This window comes from Arctopsyche grandis, chromosome 11 (genome assembly GCF_051622035.1).
Source record: "Arctopsyche grandis isolate Sample6627 chromosome 11, ASM5162203v2, whole genome shotgun sequence".
NCBI classification, from domain to species: domain Eukaryota; kingdom Metazoa; phylum Arthropoda; class Insecta; order Trichoptera; family Hydropsychidae; genus Arctopsyche; species Arctopsyche grandis.
The window spans coordinates 25,965,745-25,989,166 of NC_135365.1; the positions used below are offsets into that span (position 1 = coordinate 25,965,745).

The window sequence follows — 23,422 nt, forward strand, 5'->3', positions numbered from 1 at the left end:
AAAAAAATGTTGAAAGAGACCTTCCTCTACATAATACAAAGGCAACATTAAGCACAGATGCTAAAACTATTGGTTGAAAGCAATATGTCATAGTTTATGTAAAAATATGACGTTACTTATGCATCAACCTAATAGATTAAAGCAATAAGTTTAAATGAATCTAAATTAATTTTTCTCAATTATTGTTACATTGCTTTGATTTTATTTTTTGGTTAAAATTTGATTTGACTCAAACTTTGTTATACATACGTACTTACCGAGCTTTATTTTTGACTGAGCTGTTGTATTAGTTATTATACAGTAGCTTGATCATGCTGAGTGATAGTTAGTATTCAATACCAGAATAGTCAGAGATTGTTATGAACCTCATTGATGATCAGAACATCACAGCTGATCAACAGGAATCGTGTGTTTTCCTCTCACTGCCAAGTTGACTGAAATGAGTTACAGCCAGTGGCGGCTCGTGAGAATTCATAGACATTAATCGCGGTTGTAGTAGCTCGTTTACCATACCGGTGATCAAATGCAGACAAAATAGTATGCGTATGTACTATACTGGGAGGGCTGCAGCCCATATGGACGGATAAAATAGCATGCGTTTGTACTATACTGGGAGGGCTGTAGCCCCGCAGCCCATATAGACGAGCCGCCACTGGTTACAGCTCATCGTCTTTAGTCCACTCATCATTCATTGAGTTTGGTGAATTACTTATCTGAATTTATTTTTATAATTCTTACGTTGAACAATATATAAAGTGGTTCGGTGATTACTAGTCAAATGTGAACCGGTCACAGGACAACCGGTCGCTCTAGATCGGTCACACGTGATCACCCGTCACACTAAAACTGGTCACACCCAAAAATTCGACCAATTTTTAATTTTTGGGTGTGACCAGTTTTTTCATGACCAATTTACGGGTGTGACCAGTTTTAGTGTGACGGGTGATCACGTGTGACCGATCTAGAGCGACCGGTTGTCCTGTGACTGGTTCACATATGACTAGTAGTCCGTTTACCATATAAAGTACATATAAGAGCATTGATTTGAATGTATAATAATTTAGACTTATATTTATAATATTATATATGAATTGTAAATAATTTTTAAAATTAAAAAATATATATTTAAGTATTTTGAAATAGCATTAGTCATTTTTCATTTTCATTTATGACATTCAGTAACGCTAACCTTATTGAAAAATAAATTATATGCATACATATATAGTCGAAATTTTATTTTCATTATGTCCAAAATTAAAATCACATTTGAATCTCATATTTAAAATAAGCTTACATCTTTAGACGGTATTCTGATTATGTACAAAACGATTGATAATTTTAAATCGACGCTCGTTTCCCCTGATTGAGCAAGAGCATCAGAGAAGGCCGCTGTTTGGGTGGCGGATCCTCTCTCTCCTCGCACGGACCGGCTCCGCTGCCCGACATTAACAACTCTTGAGGACTGTAGTGCTTGCTTCCGAGACAATTGCACGAGCAAACCTGAAAGAAAACGAAATTTCAAAAACAACACCCAAATTTGATCAAATCATATCTTAAAGTACTCCAATTACCGAAGTCTGATCTTCGTCTAATACGCCGCGAATGTTTCCATGACCTGCCAGTAGTTTACCGTTAACGGCTACCACTTCTCCGTCCAACGTCAATACGTGATGCGACGACGATTGCATTTCGTTGTCGTCTCTTTTCGTATCTTCAGCATTCCTGACGAATATTAAATCATTTAATAAACACACATAATGAAATGAATTCTGATTTGTTCGATATTATTCATAGTACATTGTCATGAATCGTAGAACTAATAAGTTTATACTGGCAGCTACGACGGCAAGGCCGAACAGTATGAAGACCAGACTCAAAGCCACATATCCCGGTTTGCTCGTCAAAGCTTGGTCATTCTGTAGACGGTAATAATTGTTTTAAAATCAATACATTTATGACTGTGCCGAGTCAGTATATATTCATATAGTACCTGTAATGCTACATAATCGCCGAATCCGATTGTAGTAAGTGTGACGAAGCAGTAATAGAAACTGTCGAAGTAACTCCATCCTTCGTAACGGGAAAAAACAGCAGCTCCTGTGTGAGAATATTATATTTAATACATTTCACTCAGTCATGAGGTGAGCGAATCAACAGTCGAATAGAAACCAGTGGTTATGATGACGGATGATAGTAGTCCTGTCGCAAGCATAAGGTTCATTTCAGTCGCTTCTGTAGTGTTACATCGAAGGTAGCATTTTGCACGTCTTATCACGACAGACGCAAACTTGTTCAATCTTTCGCCGATGCTCTGGAACATCACCAGTCCCAACGGTATCCCCACCTGAAGATTTAACACTTTTAAGTGCTATTAGAATACTGTTTTAATATCATAGATGTGTTGCACAGTCCAGATTGCGCTAAATATGTGCTTCCTACTCTATTATGCTACATCCATATACCTTCCTTATTACTAGAGACCCATATTTTGGGCACTTTGCTATTAATGCTTAATTGATGCTAAATTCGTAAAATATGCGAATAGATGCTAAAATAACAAACAAAAATGAAATTTGCATAAAATTTATAAAATTAATAGACAATTTAGAAGGGTCTTCCTATCCCTTTGCCCATTTATTATGTGAAGAAATTGAGGGGATAAAACAGAGCTTGCAGTTTACCATAGACCATAGTTTTCATCGGCTATATTATAAGTACAAACTACCTACCTACCTTACATGTTGTAGGGATATAGCAAGACTTGTACCATACGAAACTAGGTCGATGTTATCACCTATTTCCCTCATCGAACTTAATCTGTACAAATGACATCATCACGTCCTATTCTCGTACACGAAAGTCAGCCGTGGCCGAAATACCGCCATAAAGGCGATCATAGAACACAAAGGAAGACCTCGACCCCGTTGGAATCTTCCAGAACGTGATCTCACCAGCCCAGCTACACGTTGCTCAAGCAACACCTTTATAAACCAGCGCATCGTCCCCAGATGCCAGTGAGCTTCAGGAACTCGACCTGGCTCGTTCCAGTGAATCCCCTACCTACTTCGCTGTACATACAAATACACCTGTATTAATCGAGTAATAAAGATCCTCTTCAAAATTCAACTGAATTTCCATAGGCCGGGAAACAGTCCAAACCTTTAACCCGCTCTATAATACGTCAGACCGTTAGATCCAACAGAACCCTTCAACTTAACCCTACCTACTTCGCTGTCTTCCTATCCCTTTGCCCATTTATTATGTGAAGAAATTGAGAGGATAAAACAGAGCTTGCAGTTTACCATAGACGGTGTTTTTCCTGTCGAAACCAAGCAACTGCTTTTGTCTACTACTGAACTGAACAAAAGAAGATAGTTGGAGCTGTGTATCCAAAAGGCTGTTCAAAAAAGTGTCTTAAAACTAGACTCGCACTCAAGACTAAATGAGACAAATCTATTCCTCCGAACATTGAGTAAACTATTCAATCCATCTGTGGCAGGTTCAAAATCTAATATTAATGTTAAAGAAACAGTTTTGTTTTTTAGAAACCTGCCATTGTTTAATGTATTAACAGAGGCGGAATGTTTCGAAGGATATCAGCACTTTTTAGACAATTAATAGAGAATATAAAAAGTGAATCCACGCCGGATATATTGCTATTATTGATGGCAACAAAAATTAAATATGAAGAGTTTGGTTGTGCAGCTCTAAAATCTATTTGGTGTCCCGTTAATAGTGTGGATGCTGAAAGGTATTTTAGTAAATACAATATAATTGTTACCGATCGTAGCACGAATCTCAAAAAATAATCTGAAGAAATATGCTCCATGCTAAGTTTTAATCAATTTTAATTGGTATTATATTTTTATATTCATATTTTTTGTCTTTGTATTTTTATATTCATGTTTTTTTCATTGTAATTTTAATTTCAAAACATTTTTGAATTTTTCTATTATTTTTTAATCGTTGTGTTGTCTTTAAATTGTATATGTATATGTATATAAATTTTATTAAAATTCATCGAAATTTTTTATTATTTAAAATTAAACTCTTCATAAAAATAGATGCTAAATTGAACATTTTTAATGCCCTAAAACACTAAAATGCAAAATGAAAATGCTAAAATTGACAAAAATAGATGCCCAAAATACAGGTCACATTTGTAACCTATTTTGCTTTTTTCCTACATTCTCTCGGGTACCATTCGAATGGTTCCTGGAAGAACGCACTAAATAGTGGCGCAGTTTCGAGAAATCCCAATTTTCAAAGGCGCTCAAGAAGAACTTACGCAGTAGAATTCCACAAAAAAGGGTTAACACCCTCGAATAACATACGAATACCCCTTGACGCTTTTTAATGGAAGTCTATTGCGTTAGTTCTTCTTGAGCATCCTTAAAAGTTTGGATATCTCGAGAGTGCGACTCTCTTAATTGAATTTATCCAATCACCCATTCAATCTTATGACTATGCATATATCCTACCTATTAATCGCCTCACTACTTTGATCATATTACTCTCCAATTTAAAGGGCATTGGCATAAGATAGAGAAAGATGGAGACGATTCCTAAATGAGGTAAAAACCAGTTCTATGTTTTTAGGGTATTTATAATGATATTAATGCTACGCTCCACACTTCTTGACTACACTAAACGTTGGTCAGCATTCTAACATTCAGCATACAAATTTTACTTTCATACATAAATAGATATGTATGAAAGTGAATTTATATGTAGAATGAATTGCCCACTGTTGCTTGAGTTAATGAAGATTAAAAATAAAACTAGATAATATAACTTTTTAAGTTACAGTATTCAGTGGTTCTAAATAAATTGTAAACAAGCAGACAAATAAACATTAGAATTGACTCTTTGACAAATAAACATCAGAATTGACCTTAAGAATTCTAAATAGGTTTTTGAGCTCTTTTTCCTATTACGCCGTACATATTAAGCCAGCAGTTTGGCTTAATGGTAGCGTATATATTTAGCACCACTGAGGTCGAAGGTTCGAGTCCTAGTCAAACTGCTGGTTAGGTTTGGGGGTTTTATGACTCCAAATCGATCGTTTCTCTATCAGAGTTTGCCAATTTTATCTGATCATTGTTGAAACGGTTCCTGAAAATTAGTATTAGATCATTTCCTGTTGTCACAAAATCTGTGTGTATAATTTGTAAAAATTATGCTCAGTAATCTGAAATCTACATATATAGATATCTCTATAATTTCGTGTTTATTATATGTATAAAAATTGTAATAATAATTGTACACAAAAATCTAAAAATAATCCATAGATGCCTCTATGCTTATTATTTCTGTACTGATTAATTGTTATATGCTTATTAATTGTTATATTCTGATTGTATATGTATTATTGTATTTCTGACCGTTATCGTATTGGAGCGATCTGTAATGACGAGTGTATATTGATTGTAACAATAAAATAAAATATTAACATTATAATAATATAATACTATGGTTACTAACAAAATTAATTTAAAATTGTAAAATAGAAAATGATCAGTAGATCAGTAGCTATTAAAATAGATACAATATGTATTGTGAACATAATTTAGTAATAATAAAAAGCATTTAAAAATTAAAAAAATTAGAATTGACCCATTAGAAGCAGACAAATAAACATTGATCCTTTTTCATTTCAAATTATACCTAGTTTTGAAATGAAATAAGTACCCATGTACATATATGTATGTGATTATTGTAAAGAGTATCAACTTGTCAAAAAATAATAAAAACTATCAGTTGATCAATAGTAAAATATAATAATAGATCATTTCAATAACATGGAACGTTTTAAAGTTCTTGTTTTGAACTTAAAATTTATGTAGAGATATAATTTATATTGATTATGTTTCTATATATATATGTATATTTGGTTTTGCAGAACTGATAAGAAACACGTCACAAAGATTACCATTGCATACGCCATACAAAAAGCTTTTCCTCCGATGGTGACTGGAGTCGAATGTCCATATCCGATGACGGCGATGACTACCGTTGCAAAATAAAAGGCACCGGCAAACTTCCACTGAGGTCCCGCTTTGTGCGGCTTATTTTCAATGATCACAATCTCGATCATGTGATAATCTTCAGGTGTTATGTTATACTTGCGGACTAGGCCGTTCTTTATATCTGAAATGATGGACGCCAACCGATGAGACCACGGCAAAGCTCGCTACATTTAGCATATGTGTGTGCATTTATGTGTTTTACCGGAGAGCATTTCCCATCTTCGCCGTTCCGTGTCCGATTCCAGAGCATCGAAGACTGCTGCACCGATGAGGAGATACGTGAAGGTGCATACCACCAAGGAGAGGGTTCGTACGTTTTGCTTCTTCATTACACTCCCGATATCCACACCCAGCCAAGTCTCAATATGCATTCGATTCGGTAATGCAGTATTTTAGCAGTCAGTCATCTATAAAATGTGTATTGTACTTGACATATTTGTCTGATTATAAATGGTGAATGTAAATAATAAAAAATGAAAGATATTTCACCAATCTTACTGTTTATCTATTGTGCAATCTTTGCATAATTATTTTTGTGTTTTTGTATCTCATTGTGGTGCACTGTTGATTTTTATTTTTATTTTTATCAGTGCGGAACTACGACACTCCAGATTTTACACCCTCTGACTCGACAAACGAAACCTCCCCATCCCTCGAAGCTGGGGTTCTCAAACTGTTGAAATGAATGAAATCGGACTTATTCTTAGATAGGAAAAATTTTATTTTTATCAACTAACACTTATATATTTATGATATTGAATACAGAGAGATGTAATAACTATAGAGGGGCCCTTACGAATAAATAATTGTTGTCAATTCCATCGTGATCAAATTATATTCTTGATTATTTTCTCTATTCTTGTTTCTATGGTAGTTTGGGTCAACCATATGTAGTATATACTAGTTATACTATTTGTATTTAATACTAGCTGAACCCCGGAATGCGTTGCAATGCCATAATAACGCATGCAATTTCCGTTTTCGTTCCCGCTCCCATTTGTCGGAAAAACGCAGGTAGCGAACACATGATATTATTGCGTTGCAATGACACTCATTCCCGTTTTTCTCGTTTCCGTTCCCGTTTTTTCCCGATTTTTTTTTCACAGTAATCTTCCCGGACATGCATACAACAAATCCTGAAAGTTCAATCGTAATCGCTTCAGTGGCTTAGCAGCATATTCGAGACACACACACACACAGACAGACATTCATTTTTATATATATATATATATATATATATATATATATATATATATATATATATATATATATATATATATATATAGATGTATCTACGGTTCGGTGATTACTAGTCAAATGTGAACCGGTCACAGGACAACCGGTCGCTCTAGATCGGTCATCCGTAATCACCCGTCACACTAAAACTGGTCACACCCTAAAATTGGTCAAACCCTAAAATCGGTCAACCAGTTTTCTCTTGACCGATTTTAGTTCACATATGACTAGTAGTCCGTTTACCGTATCTACATATGTATGTATTTTTATGATATATACATTAAATATTTTAATAATAAATAAATTGTCTATAAATAAACTTTTATAATTTTTTATCATATGTATATGAATAAAATTAATAAATTAAATAAATAATATGATTCCTATTAAAACTATTCGGAGCACGGAGCGGAGTTGGAGCAAGTGCTTACATAGGTGTCGGAGCGGAGCTGGAGTGGAACAACTAAAAAAAGTGGTTGCTCAAGATGTCTGATCAAAATCGTTGTTCAGGCTCGTGTAAATTGATGTTGGCGACTTTGGTTTGAACGTGTATGGAGAACCGCCAACATGTTTGACCAGAGAAATGTTATATTAATAGAAGTGCCTTTACGAATAAATAAAGTGTCAATATTACGCGGCACGTCTCTATAAATACGTTACATCGCACGGAATACAATCGGATCAATTTATTTAAATAAAAATGTATCCCATGTTGTTTATTGTGTGTTTTTGAATGTATTGTGCAATTTTTACCGATGCACTTGCCCATCTTGCGAGTAATATAAACAAACAGAGAAGTTTTTATCGGACATACGTCGAGCACCAAGCGTCAAATACGCCTGATGCTAAAATTATTTAAATCTGTCCGTGGATAGAATGTCAGTTGACAACAATATAAAGTCACTTCTATTAATATTACATTTCTCTGATTGAATAGATTTCATCTATTGAAAAAAAATTCAGTCGAAATAATTCGTGATTAAAAAAAAGAAATACTTTTAACTATCTGTATATAATAACATTGAAATTTTTGAAATAATGTTTTGAAAAAAATTGATGTTTTAGTTGTATTCTCTTTGTGTTAGCATAGCGATGGAATATGAAAAAGGGTTGAGAAACGCTGCGGTTGCGCGCGCAACCTCCTTCAAAGGAAACAATAAAACATGGCCGACTGAGCATATATTTCGTATTTAGGGGATGAAAAATGCATCCTATATTAAATTAAAGTGATGTCTATTCCACCAAGAAATTGTCTTGCCCTTATTTCTGAAACTCATTTATGAAAAATATAAATATCGCTGTATTTTATATAGAATATGCAATTCTTACATTAAAAATAATGTAGTAATCAAATCAAATGTGAACCGGTCACAGGACAACCGGTCGCTCTAGATCTGTCACACGTGATCACCCGTCACAATAAAACTGGTCACGAGAAAACTGGTCACACCCTAAAATCGGTCAACCAGTTTTCTCGTGACTGATTTTAGGGTGTGACCAGTTTTCTCGTGACCAGTTTTAGTGTGACGGGTGATCACGTGTGACCGATCTAGAGCGACCGTTAAATAAGCACGCTGGACTCTTTTCGTGGGTGTAAAAAAGAGGCGATTTTATAGATATTTGGCGGCTCCTAGCTCCTATAAAAAATAACTAATCAAAAAAATAAAACGATAGATGCATCCCAATGGTGGATATCCATAGCATTTTAAAAAATAATTTCTCTAGTGCCATAATTGAGGAAGGGAGAAGTGTAATACATTTGTATGGACAAGGCGCGGGCGTCCAGCCCTCTTAACCCTAGAATTAAAAAATAATTATAATTCTGTGACATTACAGAATTTTATTCGAGCCCTCGGTGTTATCCTGTACATTTGTACATTACTAGCAGATGGCAATATATTAACTTATTGATAATTTTCGTCCATGCATTATTTTAAACCAAACTACAAACGATTATGGTGTGGTTGGTTCCCGGAAAAATGCACTAAATTCCACTTAATAGAAGCGCAGTTTCGAGAAGTTCTAATTTTCAAAGGCGCTCAAAAATAACTCACACAATAGAATTCCAGAAAAAAAGGTTAGCACCAGTGGCGGCTCGTCTAGCCAGCAGTATAGCTCAGTGGTAGCGTATATATTTAGTGATTATTGGGTTCGAGCCCGCTATACTGCTGGTCAGACTTGAATGTTTGTGAGTCCAAGTCAATCGTTTCTTTATCAGAGTTTGCCAATTTTATCTGATCATTGTTGAAACGGTTCCTTAAAATTGGCAAAAAAATATACCTACCTGTAGTCACAAATCTTCTGTATTATATATGTACAATTTGTAAGAATTTATGTACAAGTCTAAAATCCATAGATGTCTCGATGGATTAATTCTTTAATTAATTTAATTAATTGTTAATTTCGTGTTCTTCAGCTTCTCGAAATACATTGATTTATGTAATAAAAAACCTGTATTTTTTGTAATTTATTGTCCAGGAAGGTGCATTGGAGTCTTCCTGTCAAGCCTTCCTGGTATATATCGATGTAAAATAAAATAAAATAAAAAAAATATGGGCTGCAGGTCTGCAGTAGAAATGTTGTCCACGTGGGCTGCGGAGCTGCAGCCTCTCAGCATACTACATATGCATGCTATTTTAGTTTTCTTTTGATCACCGGTAATAGTCAACGAGCTACTACAGCCCGATCACGATGCGGTGCAAACGATCGACAAGCGCCAGACAGACTGAACCACAGATTAACGACACGTGTACCGTATGCGTGCACACTGATCGCACTTACACTAAGCGAAATCTACTCGAAGTCCCGACATATGTACCTACCCTGTATACGTTCTGTGCTTCTGATACTTTAGTTCCGAATTTTGCCTTATTAAACTCGCCAGAAAGATCCAAATCAATTTTAATAATTGCATCTGTGCACATCGAAAGGTTACTCGTCATCTGATGTGCAATCTATCATTCGTGAAGTCGAGAATTGCGTTTAAAGCAGCCATCCAGTTAATCTGTGGCTCAGTCTGTCTGGCGCTTGTCGATCGTTTGCACCAAACCCCCCAATTAATCTCTGCAGCCCCCTCCCCCCCACTATGAAATCCCACGAGCCGCTACTGGTTAGCACCCTCGGATAGTATAGAAATATTCCCATGACGCTTTTTTGTGGAATTCTATTGCGTTTATAGATATATAATACCATAGATAGGCCTTCACGCTCTAAGCCGGCCACCCTTTTGGACCATCTACAAACAAAGTAGTGCATGGTCCAACTCTCAGTAGCTAGTTAGCTTCTAAGTAGGAAAAGTCAATATTGCATAGATATTGCGGAGATCTTGTCGTCATTAATTGAGGGGTGCGGGGGCTTTAACTAGCGGGGAAGTGGTGAAAAAAACGACGACCGCTGCGTCGTAGGGAAAAAAACCTTTTTTTTCCCAACTTCCCCGCTAGTTAAACCCCCCGCACCCCTCAGTTAGCGACGACAAGATCTCCGACCAAAAGCAGGCGTCAGGGTCCATCTATGTATTATTTATTTATTTTATTCTAAACAGACCATTGTGGCATAACAGGAATTCCTAAAGCGCCACAATGGTCAAAAAAAAAACACAAAAAAAAACAAAATAACAATTGAACATAAATTAATACATAACGAAAATAATATACTCATCAATTATACATAAAAAAAATACATTTGAACATAAACATAAATACATCCATACATAAACATAAAAAATAGCATTGAATAATAACAGATAAAGTAAAAATATCAAATAAAAATATAGCATAAGGAATGCCTTGCACCTACAGCCAGTTCCAATAAATATGTATGAAACAACTACAAATACAAACCATCCCTGTAAGGCCCAAATGGAAGAGACTTAATCAAAATTTCACTCATAAATCACAATCAATCATGAAAACAATGATGAGCGCAGACTACCATATAAATGGGTTAGAGTAATTTCCGACAATTTACGCTCACTAAGGTGGAAAATATCACATTCAGTCTCGGCAGCAACGATTTCATTAAGAAGTCGAATAGCTCTTGGAATAGGAGCCATTCGAAAAAGGACTGTGCGGGCAGAAGGTACAGCCAGCAAATGATGATGTCTACCATGCACATAGTGATTAGGGACATAAAGTCCCAACTGCTCCAGCAACAATGGGCATGACGTATTACCACATAAGAGCAGGAGAACGAAACGAATTAATGAGAAGTTTCTCCGAAGTTCAAGGGTATTATACCCTAGCATGCCCAACAGGAAAGGAGTGAGATAGAGATATGGGTAATACCCATATTCTTTCCTATATAGGAAACGAAGAAGTGCTTTTTGCACTTTCTCAATCATCAGAGAGTAATTTGCTTCATGCGGATTCCACACAATCGCATTATACTCTAGCTTACTTCTCACAAGCGAATTGAAAAGCAAGCGAGAAGACAAAGGATTGGAGAATAATCTTGCATATCTCAAAACAAATCCAAGTCGACGAAAGGAAACGTCAGCGACTTTCTTGATATGATTGTGAAAGGTGAGTTGAGGATCAAAAGTGATACTCAAATCGACCATATATTCCACACGCTTCAACAAGACGGATCTAATGGAATATCCGTGACCGTATTATATATATCTATGATTGCGTTAGTTCTCCTTGAGCATCTTTGAAAGTTCGGATGTCTCGAAAGTGCAACTATCTCGAGTGCATTTTTTCGGTCACCGGTGTGGTTGACGACTTAAATTTTTTTCCCCCTTCATTAAATCATTGATCCCCATTTTCAGAGAGATGACAATCTCGAAGAAAATCCGCGATTGAATATGGCTGAATTTTCCAGCGTGCTCTGACAGAGTAAAAATAAATATATTGACAGCAGTCAGCTCGCGGCTATGGCAGTGTTATGTAAGGTGTGAGCCAAAGTCGACGGGCAATGGCCGGCTGTCAACGAGTGTGGTGAGTGTCAACGAGAGCCGTGGAGTTGGGCGAAGCCAGACGACGCGTCAGCTGATCCGCCCCACCCCACCCCGCGCCCCTCACCCCACCCCACCCCGCAACCCCACCTCCCAACTTCCCCTCCACGGACGAACTTTGGTACGTTAGTCACGTGTCTAGCTCTATATTTCAGAAATTGCGCATTCATTCACGTCGCATACGACCTTTTTACTCCGGGCTTGTTCTCAACTGTTGCCTTTTTCCATTGAGAGATATTTCACAGCGATTCGATTCGACCGTATCGATTTTGATATCGATTCGACGATGACTTGACATAATGTTGAGGTTAGGTACGGGTTTCGAATGATCCGTTGTCATAGTGACATGTCCATGCTTTTTTTTCCTATAAACATATGTTCAATTATTTCATGCTTGGTTTTGTTTATTTATTTGAAAAATCAACAAGCCTCCGGTGTGGAAATTCATAAAAACAAAGAATAAATATAACAAAATAACATTTGAGCCCAATTATAGATTTTTACAAAATACATAATATATCAAGTACAAATAGACAAACAAATGAAAAATAAATTTTATTTTATTGTTACAATCAATATACACTCGTCATTACAGATTGCTCCAATGCGACGAGTGTACGTTTAACGGTCAGAAATAAAAATGAATGAAAACTAAAATATGACTAAAGGTTTGTTCATACTTAAACAGCACTGCACGGCTTCAGCACTGCACGACTCCGTTTAAAATATGTCATTTTATTACATTTCTATTCATATCTACCTACACGTCGCGGTCACGTCACGTTTACAGCACTTTGGCCGAGTGCAAGGCAAAATCGGCTTACTTATACATTACAGGCCATGACGATACGGTGCAATATTGCTTACGTCGTATTGTCGAGTACTTACAATATGAATGCATACACGTGCATTCGTAGCTACGCGTCAGAATACAAGTCAGCAAAAATGTTTCGGCGCTTATCGAACGAAAAATTATGTATAATCGCGTTGTTGTTGGAAGAAGAAGCTCAAGAAGGTAATAAAAAAGCACGGAGGCGTTTTGATGTGCATCCCATGTTAAAAAATAGAAAAACCGAAGGAGAGTTTTGGACACTGTATAAGGAGTTTGTGGATGATGGACAAATTTTTTTTAAATATTGTTGCGTAGGGGTGGGTGGAGGATCCAAGTAAAAGGCCAACAGTCGTGTCACAGCATTTATTGATGATTAAGGAGATACACGCACTGGCAGTGCTCAGTCCAGAATGACCTGATATCGCCTAAGTATCGCCTTATAAGGTATAGATCTCTCAGGACATCTTCGACGTCTAATTTGTTTACCTATTGTTATGGTCACGTACGGATATGTCTTCCCACGACACGGTACAGGTCAATTCTGCGAAAGGACCAATACCAGCCAACTCGGTCGCCATTGTTTAACCCACATGCACTTAGCTTGTCGCTAATCCTTAAAACCACTTATACCAGTTGCACGGTATGCACTTAGTTAATCCGTTAACAGATATCCGTTACAGATAATCCTTGAACGGTCACCCAGTCTCTGGGATTCTATTCGCTTAATCCGCGGGGTACGTAACAATATTTTCGTATGAACCGATACCAATTTGAAACAATACTGGATAAAATAAAAACACACATCACCAAAAAATCTACAAAATTTAAGGAAGCATTGTCAAAAAGTCATTGTCAGCGCCAAAACCATGTCGAAAGATTTGAACAGTTGTCAACTGTCACTATCGATAATTGGTCCAAAACAGCAAAGCGGCAGACTCATGGCATGTAATTCGCGTGTATATCTCCACGATGGCCAAAAAGACGGATACGATACGTTGACGGATGTTGCTGTAAGGTATGAACAGGAAATGTCGGGTACTGCTGTAAGCCTGCCGTGGCGTAAACGTGACGGTTGGTATGAATATACCCATACAAAATGTACCAAAGAATACTTTTCGTACGGCCGGATACCTGCTGAGGTCGGTACGTGCCGACTAGGTATGAACAGACCTTAAATAGGACAATGCATAATTAATAGAGACACGTATTTTGGGCATCTATTTTTGTCAATTTTAGCATTTTCATTTTGCATTTTAGCGTTTTAGGGCATTAAAAATGTTCAATTTTAGCATCTATTTTTGTGAAGAGTCTATTTTAGAAGAATTTAAAATAATAAAAAATTTCGATGTATTTTAATAAAATTTATATACATACATATATACAATTTAAAGACAACACAACAATTAAAAAATAATTGAAAAATTCAAAAGTTTCATGTAAGTTTCATATTTTGATTGGTTTTTATCGCAGGTTTAGATTGCTTTCGGTGTCGTCAAACTTATACAAATCTGGAATAAGATCGTCGAAGTTTCACACGTCGATTGCAACCATGTCGGTGGAACGAGTGCAGATTGTGGACATCGGGAAGGATGTGATCTACAGATGTGACAGTATTATAAAATCTCCCGAAGACAAACGGGAGTATAGGTAAGGTTTTTTGTTGTTTAAAAAATATAATAAAATTATCGTTAGTCGTTTTAAATGTCGTGTTTGCTTTCAGGGGTATACAGTTGAAGAATCGGCTGAAAGTTTTGCTCGTCAGCGACCCAACTACTGACAAATCTGCGGCGGCTTTAAATGTTAATGTTGGTGTGTATATTTAATACAAATACGTAGAGTGAAAATATTAATATGAAAATCAGTTGTTGTATGTAATATAAAATTGTAAATTTTTCATACACAGGCTATCTTAGTGATCCGGACAATATACCAGGATTGGCGCACTTTTGCGAACACATGCTTTTTTTAGGAACTAAAAAATATCCCGAGGTATGAAAATTTGTTCGTTTCTTTTGCCACAATCTTGCAATTTATTTGGTAATAATTTCGTTTTGTCATCATAGGAAAATATGTATACTAAATTTCTGTCGGAAAACGGCGGTGGTTCAAATGCATGCACGTCTACCGATTATACCACGTACTTTTTCGACGTGCTCCCCGAACATTTCACGGCAGCTTTGGATTTGTAATTTTACGATTCGTTGTATGTGGAGTTGTAGAAGTTATGGTCTTTCATATATTGTTTTCGTTTTAGGTTTGCTCAATTTTTTATTTCACCGTTGTTCACAATCAGCGCTACCGATCGGGAATTACAAGCTGTAAATTCTGAACATGACAAGAATGTGTGCAACGATTATTGGCGTTTGGACCAGTTGAATAAGTCCACAGCCGATCCAAATCATCCGTTTAATAAATTCGGAACTGGTGTGTATTGTTGTTTTTTATTTTTTTGTTCGTAAACAATGTATGAGATAATGAACCTTTGGAATACAGTTTTTTTTTTTATTGTAATAGGAAATAGAGATACGTTAGAGACGATACCGAAGAAAATGGGCATCGATGTGCATAAGGAACTTCTTAAATTCCATTCAAAATGGTATTCTGCAAACTTAATGAGCTTGGCTATCTTCGGAAAAGGTTAGTTTGATAATGAATATGCTTTTTTTTATATATATACATACTTAGAAGACGGGAAGTTATGTTCTCGACCTTTAGAGTGTAGAGCGAACGAATTATGGCTTTGCCCTTGTGCGAACGAAGATATTTCAGGCAAGGGCGGCTTTGAATGCTCGTACAGGAACGCGATGTTGCAATCGTGCGACTTGTGTTTTATGGAGAAATAGATGAGATCATCGACTGCGATTCTGTGCTATATTCGTACAGACTGTTGTTTTTAGTATTATTTATTTTGTAGAATCGCTCGACGATCTTGAAAAGATGACCGTTGATATGTTCTCCGAAATAGAAGACAAGGATGTGACTATGCCGTCTTGGCCTCAGCATCCGTACAGCGAAGAATATCAAGGACTGCAGTTGAACGCCATTCCCGTCAAGGATGTGAGGAATCTATACATGGCTTTCCCTATTCCGGATACGAGACTTCTTTACAAGAGTGCAGTTAGTATTAGCAATTAAACGCATATTGAATATTACCGGATGGCCTTAATTGCTTTAACTTTATTTTAGCCGTTGCATTACATCAGCCATTTGATCGGTCACGAAGGTCCCGGAAGTCTGTTGTCTCTGTTGAAGGCCAAGGGTTGGTGCAATAGTTTAGGCAGCAGTGCCCAGTACGGTGGACGAGGATTCGCCACGTTCAACATTAATGTCGATTTGACTGAAAATGGTATCAACCACACTGAAGATATTGTCGAGCTGGTGTTCCAAGTGAGGCGACCATTATTAGAAGCCCGTAAAATGATTATATATGATTGAATTTGTTTGTACGTTGAGTTTGATTCTTTGCAGTATATAAATCTGTTGAACAAAGAAGGTATTCATAAGTGGATTTTTGATGAGCAAGCCAATATTTTAGCTACGGGGTTCAGATTTAAAGACAAGGAAGAGCCTAGGAGATTCGTCGCTGGATACGTGAATGATATTCAGGTTGATTTTCTATTTATATATATGTATGTATGATTTCAATTATAAATTGACTTTTTCTTTAATATATGTTGCATTTGATGTTGTCAAGGACTATCCGATGGAGCATATTATGAGTGCTCATTTCAATTTAACTGACTGGAAGCCGGAACTCATTCAAGAGTTCTTGTCGATGTTGACTCCGGAAAGGATTCGCATAGCTATTATCGGCAAGGCTTTCGAGTCGACGTGCGATCAAAGTGAAAAATGGTACGGTACCAAATATCACCTGGAGAAAATATCAAAAGAAAAACTCGACGTGTGTAAACGACTTGGTCCGTTGCTTTTTTTATCGTTATTGAGTGTGTCGTGTCTACATAAGGTTGTGTTGCTTTTCAGCGATGGAATAAGTGCGGACTGAACGATGGTTTGCATTTGCCGGCGGTGAACTCATTCCTTCCGGATAGTTTGAATCTGATCGAACCGGATCCCGAATCGAAGGAATATCCGACGATCGTCTACGATACTCCGCTGATGAGGGTTTGGTACAAGCAGGACAATGAGTTCTTTTTGCCGAAAATGAACACGTTCTTTGAATTTGTCAGGTGAATAGTTGGCTGTGTTTTGTACTGAGGAAGATGATGATGATGATATGAAGAAAATCAGCGTTTTTTATGTTTTGTATTTTTAGTCCGATAGCGTATTCCGATCCGCTGAATTGCAGTTTGAATACATTGTTTGTATCGTTGCTTCAAGATTCGCTCAATGAGTATGCTTATGCTGCTGAGTTGGCCGGCATCAATTATAACATTCATAATACCAGAGCTGGTTTGTCGGTTGGTATTTTTCCTTTTTGGGTGTTGTCTGTTTTGATTGTTTTTTTTTATATATGTATGTATATATATTTTGTTTTGTTTTTAGATACAAATGGACGGATACGATTCTAAGCAACATATTCTGCTCGATTGTATCACGGAAAAGCTCGTAACGTTTCGTGCTAATCCTGAAAGGTTTGCTATCCTAAAAGAATCCTATATAAGGGGATTGAAAAATTTCGATGCACAACAACCTTATGAACATGGTGCTTTTTATTTAGGTATGATGCTCTCAGAATTTGCTTGGAGCAAAAAGGATTATTTGGATGTAGAATATGGTAATTTTCATGCTTGAGTTTTTTTTGTTATTATTAATAAAAAGTGGCACAGAACCAACTGATACTTGTAAGGTTTATTTTGTAGCTAATATAATATCTGGAAGATCAAGTTTCTATCGATAGAAGTCAAGGGGCAGTCAACAGATTTACATATTTACATATCTCCCAGATTTTGTTTACATAATATAATATATAATATTTATGACGTTGATTGCCTAAACAATGGTGCGGGACTTTGTAGGGGGATGAATTTGGCAATTTAACCCTCAAAATGAGCGTTTTGTCCCGTGAGCACTTTGTCTGTGAATATAATATCTGTGAGCGTAATGTCGCGTGACCGATTTATCTGCGAGTGTAATGTCCGTGAGTGATTTGTCGCATGAGCCATATGTCGTGCGACTTATGTCGCTGAGTGTTAGGTCTGTGAGCGATTTGTCGTGACAACCAGAAAATGGTATCAAGAATATTTCTCCTTAATCATTGAGTTAATTTTCAAGATAAAATTGACAACGTATAAAAGTATAAGATTAGCTTGTTTGTTACAAGGAGGAATCGAATACAAATTGTACTATAACTTCTATGCTGAGGAGAGGTTGCAAACAATATTTCTCTCTGCAATTTTGTGAAGTGAAAGATCTATAGGTATAATGAGTTTGGGTGTTATTAAATTTTGAAATTGAATTTGTTATGTATGATTTTGAAATGAGTCAGTTGGGTCTGCGTTCCTCTATTTATTCACACTTGCAATACATTAATCAAATAAGTACCATTCTTAAACGTATACTGTAAACTTTCAGCTATGACAATAGACAATTTACATGATTTCACCAAAAATTTATTGGCCAAAGTTCACGTTGAGTGTTTCGTTCACGGAAATGCTTCAAAGAAAAAAGCTATGGAACTGGCATCCATTGTCGACCAAAAGTATGCAATTCTTACAAAAGTTATTTCGATTCGTGGTTTGTATCATCTGAATGTGGTTTGTTTTTTTTTAATGATTTTAGGCTGCCGAAGAATATAATACCTCTGCTGCCCCAACAGTTGATCCTGACGAGGGAAATTCAGCTGGAAAAGGGCAGTCATTACAGGTTGGAGATCGATCACACCGTTCACCGCTGCTCGTGTGCTTTACTTTACTTCCAATGCGGCTTACAATCGACGATTTCAAACATATTAATCGAAATGCTATTACACATTCTTTCCGAACCCTGTTTCAATATATTGAGGACTAAAGTAAGTGGGAATATATTAATATGTATATTTTTTTAAAGTAAACGTTCATTCTATTTTAGTGTGTTATTTTCTTTGTTTTCAGGAACAACTTGGATATATTGTATTCAGTGGGATTCGTCGTAGCAATGGCGTTCAAGGTATACGACTCTTGGTGCAGTCAGATAGGCATCCGAGCTATGTCGAGTCTCGAATAGAAGCTTTCCTTCAGTATATGGACGTGTGTGGCAAACTTTTCCTCGACTACACTAATTTGTATAAATATTTCATCAGTACTGCAATTATAATATCGTTTTTCAGGAGTATATCAACAAGTTGAGCGACAAAGAGTATGAGAATCATCGTGATTCTTTGATAGCACAGAAACTTAAGCGTCCCAAAACGATGTTGAGTCGTTCGTGTATATTTAGATCGGAAATTTTAGCACAACAGTATCACTTTGATAGAGTTAACGTTGAAGTGAAAGCGTTGCGAGACGTTAGCAAGAATCAATTACACAATTTTTATAAGGTATGTTTGTGTTGTCATCGTATGTACTTCGTCTTATTATACAAGTAAGAATAGGTTGTGGCTATTTGTAGATACAGTATCGACGAATTATTGACTATTTGTAGATACAGTATCGACGAATTATTGGCTATTTGTAGATACAGTATCGACGAATTATTGACTATTTGTAGATACAGTATCGACGAATTATTGACTATTTGTAGATACAGTATCGACGAATTATTGACTATCTGTAGATACAGTATCGACGAATTGTTGACTATTTGTAGATAAATAATGTGATCGCATTGTTTACAGGATATTTTGTTAATATCGTCACCGAACCGACAAAAGTTAGGTGTGCATATAATATCATCAGCCGAGGGTGGTGCTGCTCATCCCGACGCGGTTAAAGACGCTGTAGAGTCTGAGAGTGCTAATTCCGAGCTTCTTCCCGTACCCGAAGATCCCTCATTAGTATGTTATCAGTTTTCGCATTGTATTGCATATTTTGATTGGATCAATTTGTTTATGTTTTTATTTATTTTTAGATGGTTAAAATAGAAGATGTCGTCACATTTAAATCAGGCAGACCCTTGTTCCAGTTGATAACGCCGTATACAAACATCCCGCGCAAGGGAGCGCATTGCAAGCTTTAGACGATGGCTGTCTTTGTATTTTAATTTAAACGGTTGTGGAAATAGTGTGAAGTTTGATTCGCTCGTAAATTGAATGGCCGAGAACGATTGAGTGATTGTGTTTGTTGATAAATATGTATGTATGGATGTAGAGTTTATGAATAATTGTAGATGCTTTTTCGTAAAGTCTGCTAGTTGCGACTAGGCGTCTGAAAATCAATTATTATATTGAGACGTGTAGCGTAAAATAATTTGAGTAAATATTGAGTTTTATGGTTAGTAATAATAAATAATTGATCCGAATAAAATGTGTTTTTTTTTTATTTTATTTATTGTATACATATTTGTTCATTGTTGTGTCCGATTTAATTTAAATTTTTCTCACGTCAAATTTTACTGTGGCCGCATAGTTGACATTGGCAGTTCTGTGCATCAAATATCACTTTTGTTGTGATTAAAACAATTAAAGCTAATTTTTTAGTACTAAAAAATGGATCAATTTATATGTAAGTTCATTAAATAAAAGATATTTGAAAAATTTAGTACATATCTATATATTTAAAAATAATGCAAATGGAAATTCTCCAAAATTCCTTTCTTCCAATGCGAGCCGCATGGCTGCTTTTAAGTTTACACCTGTCAGCTTGTTTCGATATTTATTTTTATATGAAGTGCATTACACTGAATGATCTTTCACAGTATACAGTTGTAGGAAAAATCGACAATATTGATAAAGTAATTTTTGCCAATTCTTTAGCGGCTCGCACCGTGCGCGGCCGCGAACACCGTGATATGTGAGTGTGTGCGTTTCGTGCGTTTGAGTTCGCGCCTCGCGGCGGCCCCTATGTTTTGTTCCGCGACGAAGGGACGGGTCACGACGACGAAGTGAAACGCACACACTCACATTTCGACTCACACACACACACGGTGAAAACGTGATTCCTTCGTCGCCGAGCTGTCAAATACCGGTTTGCGACGATCCCCGTTTTTGGCGGAGAACTTCGTGCGAAGTCCAGTGGCGTAGCTACTATTTCGCAGAATGATGCAAAGCATCACGGCCCACGCTCGATTTGGAACAATTTCACCGTACGCCACTGTTATACACTTGCGTATAAGCTAAGTAGGCGTGTAAATAATAAATCAGGCGTGGAGCCGCTCGTGTGCGAAAAAATTGCAGAAACGAAATCTTACTTTGAAGTTTAGACGAAACCACTTTGGTGTTGAATCGTATATATGAGAATGTTAGTAAATTACGAAATTCATACGAAGAAATAACACCAGGAGTGAACAAACTGGCCAGGAAGTGGGGAGAAATTTTTGCATCAGGGCCCAAAATTTCTAGCTACGCCACTGGCGCTAAGGGGTTAGTAAAAATATGTCATCACACTCATTGAGTCGCGGCGTGATTTTCACGGGCGAGTGAAGAGCCCGCTTTTGAATTGACTTGATTCTTGGTAACTTATAATTTCGGCTAAAATTTTCCCATTTTCATAAGATATCGATGTGCCAACCTTCTGCGATAATTTATCAAGAGTCAACATTGGATTTGCTTCGATTTCCGCCTTTAGAGATGCTTCATCCACTTGACTGCGCCGTCCACTTCGAGGCTCGTCATCCAAACTGATATTGCCCGATTGAAATTTCTTAAACCAACGTTGGCACTTCCTTACATCCAGTATATATCGTAAATTAATTTTGAAGCCTCTACGGCACATTTTTTCGCTTGAAACAACAATAGCATACTGCTCCTTAAATGAGCTTCTGATGGACACGTCTCTACCATTTTTTTTGGATGTGGGTAGAAGAGATTTTTTTTTTGTTCAAAAGGACGCAACGAATCCAGAAGAAGAAAAAAAACACAAGACACGTCTTCACTGGTCAACGAACCGAAAGAGCCCGAGTCAAAATTGCATGTTACAGAAACGACATTAATTCCGGGACGACTTAATACTAGTGTTATGCCCGTTGAAATTTCAACGGCTGGTTTCGGAAACAAATTGTTAACCACATTACTGCCGGTGCCGAGCCCGGAAAAAATAGGAGGGGAAACCTATTTTCGATATTTTTTTTGGTAATTGAATTATTGGTCACAGACAATTTTTTCTATGAAAACCGCGAATGCGGAATATTTGGCACTCAAGTTCTTGTTACTTTGATAGTTATCGTTAGTATGATGGACTTTTCGGCTGCCAGATGTTCCGTTATAGAGATTTTAGTGACTTTTTGCGCTTTGTGACCAATGATCAACGAACCATTAGGGGCGCCTAGAGGAAAATTGCTCGAGGGCGCCATAGGGTGTAAGGCCGGCACTGCAGTTAGGGGAATCGAACACAAGCCATTGGCCATGTTAAAGTCGGTAATTGGATTATTACTCACAATTGCGATCGCTCAAAAGACAATTTTTGCCATGAAAATCGCGAATACGGAATATTTGGCACTCAAGTTCTTGTTACTATGATAGTTATCGTTAGTATGATGGACTTTTCGGCTGCCAGATGTTCCGTTATAGAGATTTTAGTGACTTTTGGGCGAGCGCTTTGTGAGCAATAATCACCGAACCGTTGATTTTATTATATGTAATATGGTATAATTTTATCATAAGTTGTGTTTTACCTGTATTTATGAGGTAAATTGTCATTAAATATGCGAGTCTAGAGTTTGGTATTATTCTTGGGGGCTACGGTGTTGGTGCGAGCCCTATTAGAGGAGTCGCTGGAGCGTGACCTGGTGCCAATGGAGGTGACCAAGGGTGCAAGGGAAAGGGCTCTTATAGCAATAATCACCGCTAAAGTTATCACTAAGGACCGACGGTACTTTTTGCCGTTCATTGTTCATTGTTCGCCGTGCATTGTTCATTTTTATGGTGAACCTTTTTTTGCTCTATAGCTTATACCGATTTTTTTGTAATTTAACGTAAATTGTAATTGATGTATTATATTCGGGTGCACCTCACGGGATCGAATTAGAAATGCACGAAAAACCAAATATCGGAAGGCAAAGATCGAAAATCGAAATATCTTAAGTCGAAAGATCAAAAAAAAATGGTGCATGGTAAACGGTACATACTCACTTAATTTGCGCGAGCAGGATACAACAGGAACGAGAGGAACAGGCTTTTCCTCCCGTATTCTGCGCGCGCACATTAATAAGGGAGGAAAAGCCTGTTCCTCTTGTTCCTGTTGTATCCTGCTCGCGCAAATTAAGTGAGCATGTACGTGAGTATGTACCGTTTGCCATGCACCCTTTTTTTTGATCTTTCGACTTAAGATCTTTCGATTT

General features: G+C 36.9%; 2 protein-coding genes across 4 annotated transcripts in view; one reads left to right on the forward strand and one right to left on the reverse strand.

Annotated features, from left to right (window-relative positions):
- LOC143919421 (insulin-degrading enzyme-like) overlaps positions 1-20,684 on the forward strand; it is a 48,652-nt gene extending 27,968 nt beyond the window's left edge. The window contains exons 2-21 of one of the 3 annotated variants that reach the window (XM_077441730.1): positions 12,034-12,202; positions 14,522-14,698; positions 14,772-14,860; positions 14,955-15,040; positions 15,115-15,236; positions 15,306-15,475; positions 15,566-15,688; positions 15,966-16,168; positions 16,238-16,438; positions 16,520-16,657; positions 16,746-16,952; positions 17,033-17,238; positions 17,325-17,469; positions 17,555-17,786; positions 18,584-18,710; positions 18,791-19,019; positions 19,102-19,236; positions 19,317-19,526; positions 19,824-19,982; positions 20,057-20,684. In XM_077441730.1, the coding sequence (XP_077297856.1) occupies positions 12,180-12,202; positions 14,522-14,698; positions 14,772-14,860; positions 14,955-15,040; positions 15,115-15,236; positions 15,306-15,475; positions 15,566-15,688; positions 15,966-16,168; positions 16,238-16,438; positions 16,520-16,657; positions 16,746-16,952; positions 17,033-17,238; positions 17,325-17,469; positions 17,555-17,786; positions 18,584-18,710; positions 18,791-19,019; positions 19,102-19,236; positions 19,317-19,526; positions 19,824-19,982; positions 20,057-20,164 (3,090 nt within the window). In that variant the 5' untranslated portion in view covers positions 12,034-12,179 and the 3' untranslated portion in view covers positions 20,165-20,684. Of the gene's footprint in view, positions 1-12,033; positions 12,341-14,521; positions 14,699-14,771; positions 14,861-14,954; positions 15,041-15,114; positions 15,237-15,305; positions 15,476-15,565; positions 15,689-15,965; positions 16,169-16,237; positions 16,439-16,519; positions 16,658-16,745; positions 16,953-17,032; positions 17,239-17,324; positions 17,470-17,554; positions 17,787-18,583; positions 18,711-18,790; positions 19,020-19,101; positions 19,237-19,316; positions 19,527-19,823; positions 19,983-20,056 lie in introns of those variants that run through there. The other 2 variants (XM_077441731.1, XM_077441732.1) reach the window with 2 other exon arrangements.
- LOC143919423 (two pore potassium channel protein sup-9-like) lies at positions 1,216-7,490 on the reverse strand. Its single transcript, XM_077441735.1, has 9 exons — positions 7,340-7,490; positions 6,528-6,702; positions 6,232-6,436; positions 5,933-6,150; positions 2,170-2,344; positions 1,991-2,097; positions 1,798-1,916; positions 1,572-1,722; positions 1,216-1,500 (listed from the first exon to the last, which is right to left on the reverse strand). Exons 3-9 carry the CDS (start codon positions 6,398-6,400, stop codon positions 1,339-1,341), a joined length of 1,101 nt encoding a protein of 366 aa, XP_077297861.1. The 5' UTR covers positions 6,401-6,436; positions 6,528-6,702; positions 7,340-7,490; the 3' UTR covers positions 1,216-1,338.
- Positions 20,685-23,422: the final 2,738 nt, after the last annotated feature.

What these genes read in the sequence shown, in the direction of transcription:
- LOC143919423 (XM_077441735.1), bottom strand. Translation starts at nt 6,400, where the DNA reads ATGCATATTGAGACTTGGCTGGGTGTGGATATCGGGAGTGTAATGAAG. An exon ending in ATCCGTCATCATAACCACTG is followed by an intron (nt 2,098 to 2,169) that starts GTTTCTATTCGA and finishes ATTCTCACACAG; the next exon opens with GAGCTGCTGTTTTTTCCCGT. An exon ending in GTTCTACGATTCATGACAAT is followed by an intron (nt 1,723 to 1,797) that starts GTACTATGAATA and finishes AATATTCGTCAG; the next exon opens with GAATGCTGAAGATACGAAAA.